The 13764-nt window shown below is 45.5% G+C and overlaps 1 protein-coding gene across 1 annotated transcript in view; it reads left to right on the top strand.

The window, feature by feature from the left end:
* Positions 1-1568: 1568 nt before the first annotated feature.
* Positions 1569-13764, top strand: part of LOC134437140 (phosphatidylcholine:ceramide cholinephosphotransferase 2-like) — a 21327-nt gene continuing 9131 nt past the window's right edge. The window contains exons 1-3 of the mRNA XM_063186603.1: positions 1569-1918; positions 9202-10201; positions 12659-12776. Coding sequence (XP_063042673.1) covers positions 9471-10201; positions 12659-12776 — 849 coding nt within the window. The 5' untranslated portion in view covers positions 1569-1918; positions 9202-9470. The remainder of the gene's footprint in view (positions 1919-9201; positions 10202-12658; positions 12777-13764) is intronic.

Here is a 13764-nt window from a genome sequence, read left to right as displayed (position 1 = left end):
TGTGTGTGTGTGTGTGTGTGTGTGTGTGTGTGTGTGTGTGTGTGTGTGTGTGTGTGTGTGTGTGTGTGTGTGTGTGTGTGTGTGTGTGTGTGTGAGCAATGACTGTCTACTCTACTCTATTAGTGTCTATTCTATTCTATTCTATTCTATTCTATTCTATTCTATTCAGCAACAGGAGCCACGATTGTTGCTATCTCCATTATGTTAATCGATGTGTGGAGCACACACACACACACACACACACACACACACACACACACACACACACACACACACACACACACACACACACACACACACACACACACACACACACACACACACACACACACACACACACACACACACACACACACACACATTCAAAATGCAACAATACCTACCTCCAGTGGGTATTAGGGGATACTGCATCAACTCAAAAGTCATACCCGAAACCACCAGAGGGGTGGGAAAAATCCCATCAGAAACAGGTAGGTATTGTATGACGTAGGCCCTACATACTGTATGACGTAGGCTGCCATATCTCCTGTAAGGAAACTCTATAATAATAATAAAGAACATTATTGTTGTTATTATTATTATTATTATTATTATTATTATTATTATTATTATAGTTATTATTATACTTATAATTATAATAATGAATACATTCTGTTCATTACAACTACCCTACCGTATCTGTTTCCTATTTCATATGCTGTTTATATAGCCACAGAAAATTCACAGAGGGTTGTGTCTGGAGAAAGTACGCACGCACGCACGCACGCACGCACACGCACGCACGCACGCACGCACACACACACACACACACACACACACACACACACACACACACACACACACACTGCTTTCAGAAAGTGAAAGTCCTCTGTCCTGCCCTGGATACGGTAGGCTATTTATTGTTATTGTCCATACCCTACAATATAATTAATAAATTATTGATGAATAAATGAATATGCCATTGTGCCTTTATACTCATAGTCACGTTAATGGAAAAGGACACTGTTGCAGAGGAACCACCAGTAAGTAAACACACCAGCACAGACGACTGAACTACAGTCTATTTTTACGACAGTGCATTGTAGCCTTGGCTGCAGTTCATACGCTCCCCGTTAGCCTATTCGATAAGTCAGAGACTACATTCGCTGCTTCTGATATGAGGAGAGGATCCAACAGGCAAGGCAACAGACACTATCCTATTGGCTCTCGCCCAGACTCATGGCACCCAAAACAAACGCATGACTCAAGCAAACACATGATTCAAGCAGGCAGCCTCTGGATACTTCTAATGCAATCACTAATGATGGGCTAATGCGCCGGCCACAGGAAATAAGATTGGATTTGTCTCTACTTGAAACCCCCTTTCCGGATAGAGCCTACCAGAGACAGTAAACGGTAGAAAATATGCGGCGTGGAGTCTGGGCATAAATTAATGGGTGTGTTGTCCAAACAAACGATCAATCAAACGGACAAAACCCCTGCCACCTTCGGTTATGTTTTGGGAACGTTTAATGCGATGAGCTTGTCTCCTTTGAAGTGCCCATGACGATGGTGGGATAGGCTGTGTGTTTGTTGATCACAAGATCACAGCTCAGGGGACGAAAAGAAACCGATGACTAACGTGAGAGAGGACTCGCCTTTACCGGAAACGGGATAGGGACATTTCGGTGTTCGACAGGTGCGTGTGCAAGTGGGCGGTGATGATAGGGCTTTTCAGTACACGCTGTAAAGAGAGCAGCGCAGACGGAAAAACGAGTTGCAAGCGCGAAGAAAGTTAACACAAGAGGTTTGTTCGTTTCGGGCTGTGCTTTTGGGTTAGCCTACTGAGATTACCAACCGACTACTACATTGAACAAGCGCGTGAAGGACGCAGGTGAAGTTCATTTGGAAAGAAGGAAAAAAAGAAAAGGTACTACAGGTATGTCCCACGTATGAGTTTTTTTTCCCTCTCATCTGTTAAAATGTGTTAATTCTGAATGATCTCCCACAATACTTTCTTTATATAAAACGTCAAGGGGATTCGTATCTCGTTAAATGTTGGCTTGTCCTAGTCAGTGAGTTGGGGTCTGGTTTGGCGAGAGATGCGTAAAGAAGCCAGTCTTGCAGCAGGTGGGTTACCTGAAACTACTACCTCGGATGTAACTAACTCTATACTGTAGGCTGCTTATCGGATGACACATGATATCCCAAGGGCTACATTAAGCTTGTGTCTTGGGTAGGCTTTTTATTAAGCTTAAAAGAATTGGAGACCTTCACTCTCAGGTGGTCAGAACGCACTTATTGTGTAGACTCAGAGTAGCCTATCAATTAGTCATGGAATGTTTTGAGTGCCATGGATTTCCAATGGCATGGAAGACGATTCAGACAAACAAGTTGTTTGGGAAATTCGATCGAAATAAGCTCATTAATTTAACTATACCTCTACTTCCACTTTTCTGTCCGCCCCCTACATTACTTATCTGTGTAGCCTACCCAATGCCACATAGACTTTTGATTTCAGAAGTTGATACTTTGCTTGAGTAATAATGTATTTATTTAATTTGTCATGGTATGAAGGCCTTTAAGCTTTGTCTTAATCATAAATTATTACATATCTGATTATGTTTCATGTTTACAGTGGCACCATTGTGCAATGTGCGTCAGATCAAACGCAAATATCAGGGAAATATCTGTATTCTCCCAAACCACAAGCTCCAGGCTGTTCAATGTTTGTTCAGAGTCTAGAGGAGGGTATGGTTGCCACATCTAGTGTTTCCAACTATCAAACAGCTAGTGTGATTATACTCATACTGTAAACCTTATGCTTTGGATTCCCCACCTTTGTACAGTATGAGTATCCCTCCTGCTTGTCGGCCTATCAGATATTATGAAATATATATTTTGGGATCATCTCCTGCTACAACTATCCCTGCATCTCTCTTGCAAATAGAACAGGTGTCGCCTTCTGCACTGAAAAGCAGTTAGATCTGTTAATAAACAAGGGTTAGGGGAAAAAAAGAATGAGAAACAATGCTTTTAAGAGTTATTTTGGGGTGCACAGCGAGCGGCTTTCAAAAGGGTTTCACCTTTCACAGCCAGACATCGACCGCCATAGTGGGCCCAGTCATGAAATTGTCTAGGACACTGTTTTTTATAGCCCCCCCAAAAAATCATTGCAGACTCTTTTTCGGGCCTTGGTTTCTAGTTGCAGATTTATTGATGCACGGCACGCGTCGGTGGCCCACATGGTCTCTGTTGTTTAGATTCACAGTCAAAGTGGGAAGATAAGTGTGATCGAAGGTCAGAGATAAGACGAGAGAGGGGTCACGTCACGTCACAAGACAGGGAAAGTGTCACAGGGGGGGTGTCGTGCTCAAAAGTGGCTGCCTGCCAGAAAACGACTGACATCATAGACTGCCTCCCTGTAACTCTGGACTACAGAGAGTTAGCTATACCAAATTCACTGTACATACACCTGGCACCCTCCACTATCACCCCATACATTTTGGTGAGTATTGCCCGTTGCAATCCTGACTTACGGGGGGCAGTCACATTCTCGCAACAAACTGTAACTAAGCTGTTGCGAGAATGTGACTGCCCTCTGTAAATCAGGATTGCAAAGGGCAATACTCACCAAAATATCCGGGGTGACAGTGGAGGGTGCCAGGTGTATGTACAGTGAATTTGATGCAGCTGACCCTCTGTAATCCGGAGTTACAGGGGGCAGTCCGTGAAGTCTGTCGTTTTCTGGCAGGCAGTCGCTTTTGAGCACGACAGGGGCAAAGGGTGAAAAAAATCAAAACATCAACGTGCTTGGTTGTCATGATGGTAGGGAAGTTGGGCTTTGCAGCAAGAAGTGTAAAGCCCTGTCTTTTCTCCATGTGTTTGATCTTTGAACTCTGATCTATCATCATTCATCAACTCTGGGTTATTCGACTTCAACTGTCATACAGTTATACAGTTAATACATTCATCCAGGTCATTCTTTGTCATGAGAGCTGAAAAAAGTCCAGTGTCTATAACTGAACTATTTTTGGTTATTCAGCTGGCTTTTTAATTTCACCACCTCACTTGTTTAATGTATTGCAGTCTATGTTTTGAGGAGGTGTGTGTGTGCGCGCGCACGTGTGTGTGTTTGTATATCTGTGTGATTTGTGCATTGCAAGCAGTTGTGGAGGGGAGGAGAGAGAGCAAGAGAGCGAGAGAGCGAGAGAGAGCGAGAGAGAGCGAGAGAGAGCGAGCGAGAGAGAGCGAGAGAGAGAGAGAGAGAGAGAAGAGAGAGAGAGAGAGAGAGAGAGAGAGAGAGAGAGAGAGAGAGAGAGAGAGAGAGAGAGAGAGAGAGAGAGAGAGAGAGAGAGAGAGAGAGAGAGAGAGAGAAAGAAAGAGAGAGAGAGAGAGAGAGACAGAGAGAGAGAGGGAGGGAAAGAAAGAGAAAGAGAGAGAGAGAGAGAGAGAGGGAAAGGGAAAGAAAGAGAGAGAGAGAGAGAGAGAGAGAGAGAGGGAAAGAAAGAAAGAAAGAGAGAGAGAGAGAGAGAGAGAGAGAGAGAGAGAGAGAGAGAGAGAGAGAGAGAGAGAGAGAGAGAGAGAGAGAGAGAGAGAGAGAGAGAGAGAGAGAGAGAGAGAGAGAGAGAATGAAGAAGGACGAGGAATGTGTGACACTACAGCCAGGAGGACAGGTTTCAAGGTGTGTCTCCCTGGCCCTCCCTCCCTCCTGCCTGCCTGCCTGCTGAGGTGTTACTAAAGGGCAGAGCAAAGCAACAACAATACTGACGCTGACTGTGGCTACAATGTAAACTTTCACACTCCCTCACAGTCGCAGTACCAGAGATTCTTTAAGTATATAGAGATATGTCATTGTAATAGGTTGCTATGCGCACCTAACGTGACCAGTTTCCGGTCTGCCCCAAGGGACGTGTCATAATACTCCTAGCATTGAATAGAACAGTCCTTAGGTCTGCCTAGGTCTGCCTAAAGGGGGATTTTACCCCCCTCCCCCTTGCAATAATAGAACCCGGAAACAATGGGCCAATGGAACCTCTCTCTCTCTACTCTCTCTAACACAGTACTGTAGACACAGAAACTAGGGGGTACAGTCCATTATCTAAACTCCCGTCCTCGACCTGTGCTTTTGTGGATTTGACGCCACACCTCTGTGGAGAAATTGATTACGTTTCCCGGCTGTCGGCCTAGGCACAACAAGTTTTGGGGGACATTTTCCCCCTTCAAAATCCAGATTGCAAATGAGAAAATGACTTGAAGTGCGCTTCTGCAAGATATTGAATTCCACTTCTGTCGTCAGTGACGTCTTGCGACATCATCACAAGGCCACAAGCACAACGGAGGACAGGAGTTTTTGGATGATGGAGTTTACAATCCCCACTGATTAGCTCTTTGAGGATGAGGGTGCAGGAGAGTGTAGGGTGACGGTCTACGTTAGGGGTGTAACGGTACATCACGGTTCGGTACGTACCTCGGTTTTAGGGTCACGGTTCGGTACATTTTCGGTACAGTATATGGGAACAAAATTGAAAACCATTTTCTTCCTCAGCACATTGTTAATTTCACCAAAATATTGTCAAAATACAAACCAAAAAAAGGAAATACAGTCAATCTACTACTTTGGGTCGGAGATTTCATCAGTGTAAGAAATATCACTTTCTCCTCAAGGTTTCACAAAGACCAAGCCTCTAAACCTGTTTTTTCTTGGATTCTCCCTCAGGGTTCTGCACGAGCTTAATGTAAAAACATGAACAGAGTAGCCTTTTAGGCAACCTTTCGGTACTCGATACAGCACTGTTCGATTCGGTACAGGTCTTTTCGGTACGGTACATCCGTTCGGTTCGATATCGTTACACCCCTAGTCTACATCATTTCCTGCTGAATTTTTGTAAGTCAAAGGGGTAGAAGTGGTAGTGGTAGTGGAGGTGGTGGTGGTGGGGGGGGGGGGGGGGATTGTTGGTTAGCTGGTATCAGAGACCCGTGTCCATCACCTACCACCTTGACTAGGTCCCTAAAACGTGAAAGATTTTTGTATTGTGAACGTCATTTCTAAAGTTGGTTTACAAAAATAAGCCATTTATTTTGTGGTTTTCTTAGCACATTTCACATGAAGCTGCACAACACAGGCTTTCCAATGATGACTAGTTGGATAAGTGTTATTTGATTACCGGGGCAAACTCGCACTCTTTGGTCATAAGCTGTTTCAGAAGTGAGCTTTTTATTCTTTACCCGACATGTTTCAACCTCGTAACGTCCGTCTTCATCAGAGGGTCACACGGTTCTTGAGTTGTGAAGTGATTTTTGCTGACGTTGGATATCAAAACATGTCAGGTAAAAGATAAAACTTTTACATCTCTGAAACAAAAGAAAACCTAATGGCTTGATTTAACAGGAAGACATGATAAGCGTAATGCATCCCACACTATTAGCCCACAGTTGCCAGCAGGAACATGCTGTCCTGTCCTGTCGGTTATAAGTAGGCCTACTGTGAAGGAAGAACAAGTGTTGGGCAGAGCAGCACAGGCTGGCGACAGCAAGGTGAACTTGCATAGCCACAAAAGTAGGCACACAGTCACAGTGACAGCAATCGAGATTGATGGGGACGTATATTGCTGGTTGGGGATGTACGCAACTCTTTAATACGAAGAGGAAGCAGCCTAGCCCATGTATGGCCTGCCTGTACGATGAACAAATATGTGTACACACACACACACATACACACACACAAATTCCATGCGCACGCACACACACACACACACACACACACAAATTTCATGCGCGCACACACACACACACACTGTGTCACTGTAGAAGCTGATAAAAAGGCCAGAGATTAATTGAGTGGGTGTGGATAGAGAGGTTTAACGCCAGTGTAAATGTGTAACTTAAAAACCTGTGGAAACGGTCTCTGTATTTCTGGTGAAGGTTGTCTACCGTACAGCTTGAAAGCCCAACACATTTTTGGTTAGGAGGTAAAGTTTAATATAGGTCTTCCCTTTTCCCTGTTTTCATCTTCTTGTTTACAACAGAGATAGTCTTATTGACAGTGTTATGTTGTTGTTCAAAATAGCACATTTTATCTCTACATTTATTCTTGACATTGCAATATCCCATGACGTGTGAGGTAATGAATCTGAGTTGTTCTCTCATGCACTAACAGTGGACCATGGAGAAAAGTAGTAAGACAAGAAATTCAATGCATTCTCACTCTCCCAGAAAGGTTAAAAAGCAGTAATAATTAGACTAGATCATATTCGGTACGGTACCATAAAAACAGGCAACATGTTTCGGCCTTGGCTGGCATTCATCACGGCATAAACAAACAATGTCAAACAATTGACAACGTGGGCACGTCAGAGCTTCCTTGTTGTTTGACTATGCCCTGATGAAAGCCAATCAAGGTCAAAACATGTTGGCTCTGCTGTTCTCAATTGATCAGACATTTCCTAGCCCAATTAAACTGTTTTTTTTAATATATATATATATATAATCTAGCCTAATTAAAGCTTTTTGGTGCTCTGGGAGAGTAAGTTGGATTTCTCATCTCACTCCGTCTATTGTTCTTCAAAGGAGCACCTATTAAAAGAGACTATTGTATTAATGCCAAAGCCCTCTTCCAAACCCTTGTTTCAATATCTATTCACATCCTAGTTCACTAAGTAGTGAACGAGTGGCCACGCATTGGACATGGCCTTGTTGCCAGATGATGATGATGATACTCATGATGTCATCGGATACAGTGGTTCCACTTGAATCCAATTGGACCAAAGATTTTAGCCAATCAGAGCTGCCATTCCGAGTCCATTAGAGGTAACTCAAGAATAATCACGCTTGGGGAAACGTGATTATCGAAACCACAATATCATGTCGAGAAGAGTGCGCTCATGGTAACGCAGTCGGAAATGGACTGTCAGAACATCTCTTTTTATTGTTGCCCGTTATACAATCTGCTTGAGAACGACAGCCCAATAAAACAATCTTTTAAGCTTTGCAGGAGTTCAGTGACGAAGCATGGTTGATATCGCTCACTGCTGTTGCCATTAAGAGCCATTAAAAGACTCGCCATTAAGAAGACCATTAAGGGTTTTCCTTGGTACGCTTAATCATCGGGGAGAGCTACCCATTTTACAGAAGGCTTGAATTGAATCGTTATATAAATCAACCGCATATGTGCGTCACTTGCGCTTCATGTGTGGTGGTTTTGAAAGAGAAACGATGAATAAAATATGATGGTGAGATGGGGTAGAGAGATAGTGAAAGTGAGGGATTTAAGGAGAGAGACAGTTAGTGGTTGATGTTTATGCATTTACTGTATACCTGGGTATGCAAGTCAAACTGTATACTTGGGTGTGCAAGTCAAACTTGTTCCTCCTGTCCATTCATTTTGCTTGTGGCCTTGTGATGAAAGGCTTGGTGTTAATGAAGAAAGTGAAAGTGAAAGTCCAACTGGGAAACTCCAACTCCCATCGTCATTGCGACACAGCACACAAGTGAACACTGCACACTACAAAATTGCATTTATGCCTCACCCGTGCATGGCAGCCTCCAATGGCGCCCGAAAGGGAGCAGTGCGGCGGGACGGTACCATGCTCAGGGCACCTCAGTCATGGAGGACGATGTAGGAGAGCACTGGTTAATTACCCCCCCTACCCCCAACCTGGCGGGTCGGGAGTTTAACCGGCAACGCTTACCCATAACTGCCCAACTGCTTACTCATGACTGCAATGATGATCTAAGTTGTATTCAGTATCTTGCAAAAGCACAATTTAAAGGCAATTCTCTCATTTACATTTGGGAAAGCCCCCCAAAATTTGCTCGGCCAAGGTTGAAACGTTGTTTTTCTACGGAGGCAAGGTGACACTACACAAGAGGAACAAGCAACAAGAAAGGACTGGACGAACTATTTTGACTACCACCCAGGCTGTTGGTCATCTTCAAGCTGAAGGCACTGAGAAGTATTGATCTTCAGTTATGGAACTGTCTTGAGATTCTGTATATAGATAGAAGTTGCTCTGTTTCAAACTTGGAGAAGTTATGTCCATGTGGGTGGCAACGTGAATTCAGAAGTGTCTTTGACCCAGTCGAAAGATCATGAAGCAGTAAAACAATTTGAAAACATTATTTTAAGGTTTAAACACCATGTTCGTAATGTAATTTAATGATTTTGTACAGTGCTGTATTCTCTCCTGTACGCTTTGAGCAGTAAGAATTGTCTGTTCACAGGTTGTCATTCCAAGGAACTAAAGCAAAGGAGACCTAATTTCAAGATCATCTTTGCTGAGACCGCGAAAGGATTCCTACATACCTGTTGGATTATATCTGCCTAGACTGAGACACACCTACATTACTCGCACCCATTTCACGGTACTTTGGGATTACATTTGTCCACACATACACTCAAGACACGCACAAACACACGCATTTTAGGCTACATTAGGACGATTGCGGTCAATAGACTCAAGACATCCACACCCACACACACAAATAGACTTATGGCAGCTCCTGAACTGCTAGATGAGCACGATGAAGGGGCCATCATCCCTTCCGCCACCCCCAGCAGCAGCAGCATCAGTGGTACCAGCCAGAGGAGCAGCAGTGGCAGCCAGGCTGTCGTAGTGATTGTAGACCATGTGGAGGTCAGCATGGATGCCCTTCCCCATCCCCAGCACCATCCTCTATCCGCCTTGGAGACCTCACACTGCTCCTCCTCCTCGACATCCTCCTTGGCTCCAGAGGGCCCCGACGGCCGAGCGACGGGGGACCCCAACCACCACCGGGGCTCTGCCGACGACACGGTCGACGAGGGCCGCAACCACGGCAGCAACAACAACGGCCTGCGCCTGGCCAGGGCCCTGCGCGCCGGCCTGCTGCGCAAGAACCAGGATTACGTCCGCATCAAGATCCCGCGGAGACGTGGAGGGGGCGGCCCCGGGGGCTCCCGCAGAGGTATTCTGGGGTCAGCGGGGGGGACAGGCGGGGGAGACCCCCTGCCGCAGGAGTGGTGGAAGACGGGCGTGGCGTTCGTGTACACCTGCTCGTGCCTGGTGCTGACCACGGGGGTGATCACCATGGTGCATGAGCGCGTGCCCAGCCAGGTGGCCCCGCTGCCGGACAAGTTCTTCGAGCTATTCCCCCGCATGCCCGGAGCCTTCACGGTCACCGAGATCAACGGCATGCTCCTGGTCGGGCTGTGGTTCGTGCAGTGGCTGTTTCTCAAGCACAGGTAAGAGATCTTCACACACACACACACACACACACACACACACACACACACACACACACACACACACACACACACACACACACACACACACACACACACACACACACACACACACACACACACAGCCCAGGTCAGGGAGGGAGAGCGAGAGAGAGCGATACACACACACACACACACACACACACACACACACACACACACACACACACACACACACACACACACACACACAGTCACACACACACAGTCACACATGTAGAACACTAGCCTAGAAATCTAGACACCCCTAGAGGAATTGAATTTGCTCCCAGGGACAGCTTTCAGCTGTATGGGTTTAGCTCGCTAGGCTAGTAGAACACATCATATCTCTAATGCAAATCTCTGTCATGCATTTTTGTTGCATTTTCCTGAATGGGGACACGAACGCAAATGCACAGACCTGAAATATAGGTTATCTCAGTCTCATATCAATACCCCACAGGTATTGCAAAAATGTAACACGCGGTGATGCGGATACACACATCCAAATACACCTGAATTTTTATGAACACACACACACACACACACACACACACACACACACACACACACACACACACACACACACACACACACACACACACACACACACACACACACACACACACACACACACTATTCTGGAGCATGGGAAACAGTCACAACCACTGGTGTGTTCATTGACCAATCCCATGTTTGTGCAGGGCTGTTCTCGAGAACTCTGTCTTTTCCGCTCACTCACTCACTCACTCTCTCTCTCATTCTCTCTCTCTCATTCTCTCTCTCTCATTCTCTCTCTCTCATTCTCTCTCTCTCTCTCTCTCTCTCTCTCTCTGTCTCCCTCTGTCTCTCTCTCACCACACCCTCACTGGAATTCTCTCTAATACACTCGTATGCAAACTGTCACATACGTAAACTGTCTGTCACACACACGCATGTGTCCAATTTGCTTAATCAACTGCCTCATTTCTTTTGCTTTCTTTCTCTCTCTCTCTCTCTCTCTCTCTCTCTCTCTCTCTCTCTCTCTCTCTCTCTCTCTCTCTCTCTCTCTCTCTCTCTCTCTCTCTCTCTCTCTCATACGATGTGAGCACAGTCCATCTCCATTTGTGCTACTGTTAACCAGTTAAAAATCAAACATTTGAGCGAGACCTTGCCACACAGACGTTGATAACTCAACAAAGCAGACGAAGGGTTTTTTTTTCTTTAAAGAGTGAAAAGTCAACCCACAAGTGTAATATTAACCGTGTGGGGCTGTTGGCATGCAAGAGATGTTGTCATAGTGGGTTCAGCTGTAGGCTCTGCAAGCTGTGGCGAAGCTAGATTAAACAGTGAAGTGTAGACCCTGAGGAATTTAATCTTATACTAGGACTAGGCTATAGTGGTGGTGCATGCTTGAATTGAATGAGTCCATTTTTATAGAGCAGCAGAATTATTTGTTGTAATTTCAAGTCTTGCAAAACTATGTTGTCTTCAGTTCTAGGTGTGACAATCATCTCCATTACAAGCTATATTTTTCAAGGCAGAGTATAAAGTAGCAGTAGAAGTACTCTTGCAGCGTGTCTAGCTCATTAGGTACAGTGGAATAACTGATGTATAAACGATATAAGATCATACTTAGGGGTGTAAATAATAATCAAAATATATCGATGAATCGACCGGCGATTTAATCGAATCGCATCGTGTCGTGGGCCACTCTTAAGTATCGAACATAATCGAATCACTGGCCCCTGTCCTATGCCCTAGCTCCATAACACAGTAGAAGTGGAAAAGTAATTGGAAAAAGTCGAATCGAATCGTATCGTTTCGCTGGGAATTCTTAAGTGTCGAAAATAATCGAATACCTGCTTAAAGAAATCGATACTGTATCTTATCGTCATGGAGGCTGTGATTTACACCCCTAATCATACTACATGTGTTGCAATTACATCAGCAACAGTGGCAAAAAGGGAAATAAATCTGGTGCCACACGGATGTCTATTTTCTGTAATTTATTTTTAGTGCAGTGAGACTAACGTTTCGACATGCGTCTTCATCAGAGTCCTCGGCAACAGTACTTCTACTTCTACTTTATAGGTACGTGTCTCTGTTCCGTAGTTCACAACAATAAAGGAATTGTGGGCTACCTGGTCTCTGGGATTGATCCAGAGTGTGTTTTTCCTTCAGTACAGTTTTGTGGTCGTGGCAAGTTGTGACAGATTCTCCATTGCATGTTTCTCGTGTGAGGTGATTAACCTTTTCCTTCACTGTTGCTTACTGTGTGCGTGTGTGTGTATGTGGGCGTGCCTGTGTGTGTGTGTGTGCGTGTGTGTGCGTGTGTGCGTGTGTGCGTGTGTGCGTGTGTGCGTGTGTGCGTGTGTGCGCGTGTGCGCGTGTGCGCGTGTGCGCGTGTGCGCGTGTGTGCGTGTGCGTGCGTGCGCGTTTGTGTGTGTGTGCGTGCAGGGCCATCATCGGGCGGCGCTTCTTCTTCCTGCAGGGCACCCTGTACCTGTACCGCTGTGTCACCATGTACCTCACCGTCCTCCCTGCTCCCGGCCCACACCTGAAATGTGCCCCCAAGGTAGGCATGTCTCCCTTCTAGTCATATACCATGTTCCTCAGGCCAGCCGCACACCGGCTCCGACAAAGTGCGGCGCACTTTCGCTTCCGACATAATTCGGACCTCCAAAACCAATTTCACCCGATCATTGCATTGATAGTCAACGGGCGGCGCAGACAAAATAGAACTTGTCTCTAATTGCTATCCGACATCGGCGAATGTCCGCGGACATCGGCGCCAGTGTGCGTGGTTCTATTGAAAACAATGGAATCGAATTTTAGCTGAGCAGTGCTCAGCACTTTGTCGGAGCCGGTGTGCGGAAGCCCTTACTATCCTGTGCTATTCGTGTGTAGTCAATGGTGTCTAAATGGTGGCCTGTGGGGCCAAATCCGGGCTGGGCATGGTAAACATTTAGGCCACCATGAGGATGGAGCAAATGAAAGAATTTGTGTGTGCTATCGGTGGCCATGCGGTTGAGCAATTTGTTTGGCCACTTTTGCGCTTGGGGATAAATAATTGGGGACCACTGAGTATACCCAAGATATGAAGGCTTCCCTTCTGTGCCTCACGATCCTGCCTGCTCCTGGCACACATAGCAGTTGTGCCCCCAAGGTAGTCATGCCTCCATACTATGGTACCAGCTGGCAAGGATCAGGCTATGTAACCATTATGCAGGATCTAAAAAGTTTTTTTTTCACTATTTGACCATATCTTCTCGTTGAATCATGGCAATCATTATTGTATCATTCTCAGTTGTATCATGCCAAACAACAACTCAACACAGACTAGGCAATGTGCATGGAAAGAAATGTGGGGACAAAAAATGGAGGGAAAAGGATAGAAATGAAATGTCAGGTTCACATGCAGCTGAAGGACCTCTCCCTGAGTAGAGGCGTGTCCTCCCTCTGGCATTCACTTAAAGCTTTTATTGCGTCATGGACGGAAAAGTTTACATTCAGACATTCTACTACTCTGAAGCACAGGGGGTTAGCCCAAGAACATGGTTACA

This window comes from Engraulis encrasicolus, chromosome 21 (genome assembly GCF_034702125.1).
Source record: "Engraulis encrasicolus isolate BLACKSEA-1 chromosome 21, IST_EnEncr_1.0, whole genome shotgun sequence".
Classification (NCBI taxonomy): Eukaryota; Metazoa; Chordata; class Actinopteri; order Clupeiformes; family Engraulidae; genus Engraulis; species Engraulis encrasicolus.
The sequence above is the reverse complement of the archived record's forward strand: the minus strand, read 5'-3'. Positions and strand labels throughout refer to the sequence as shown.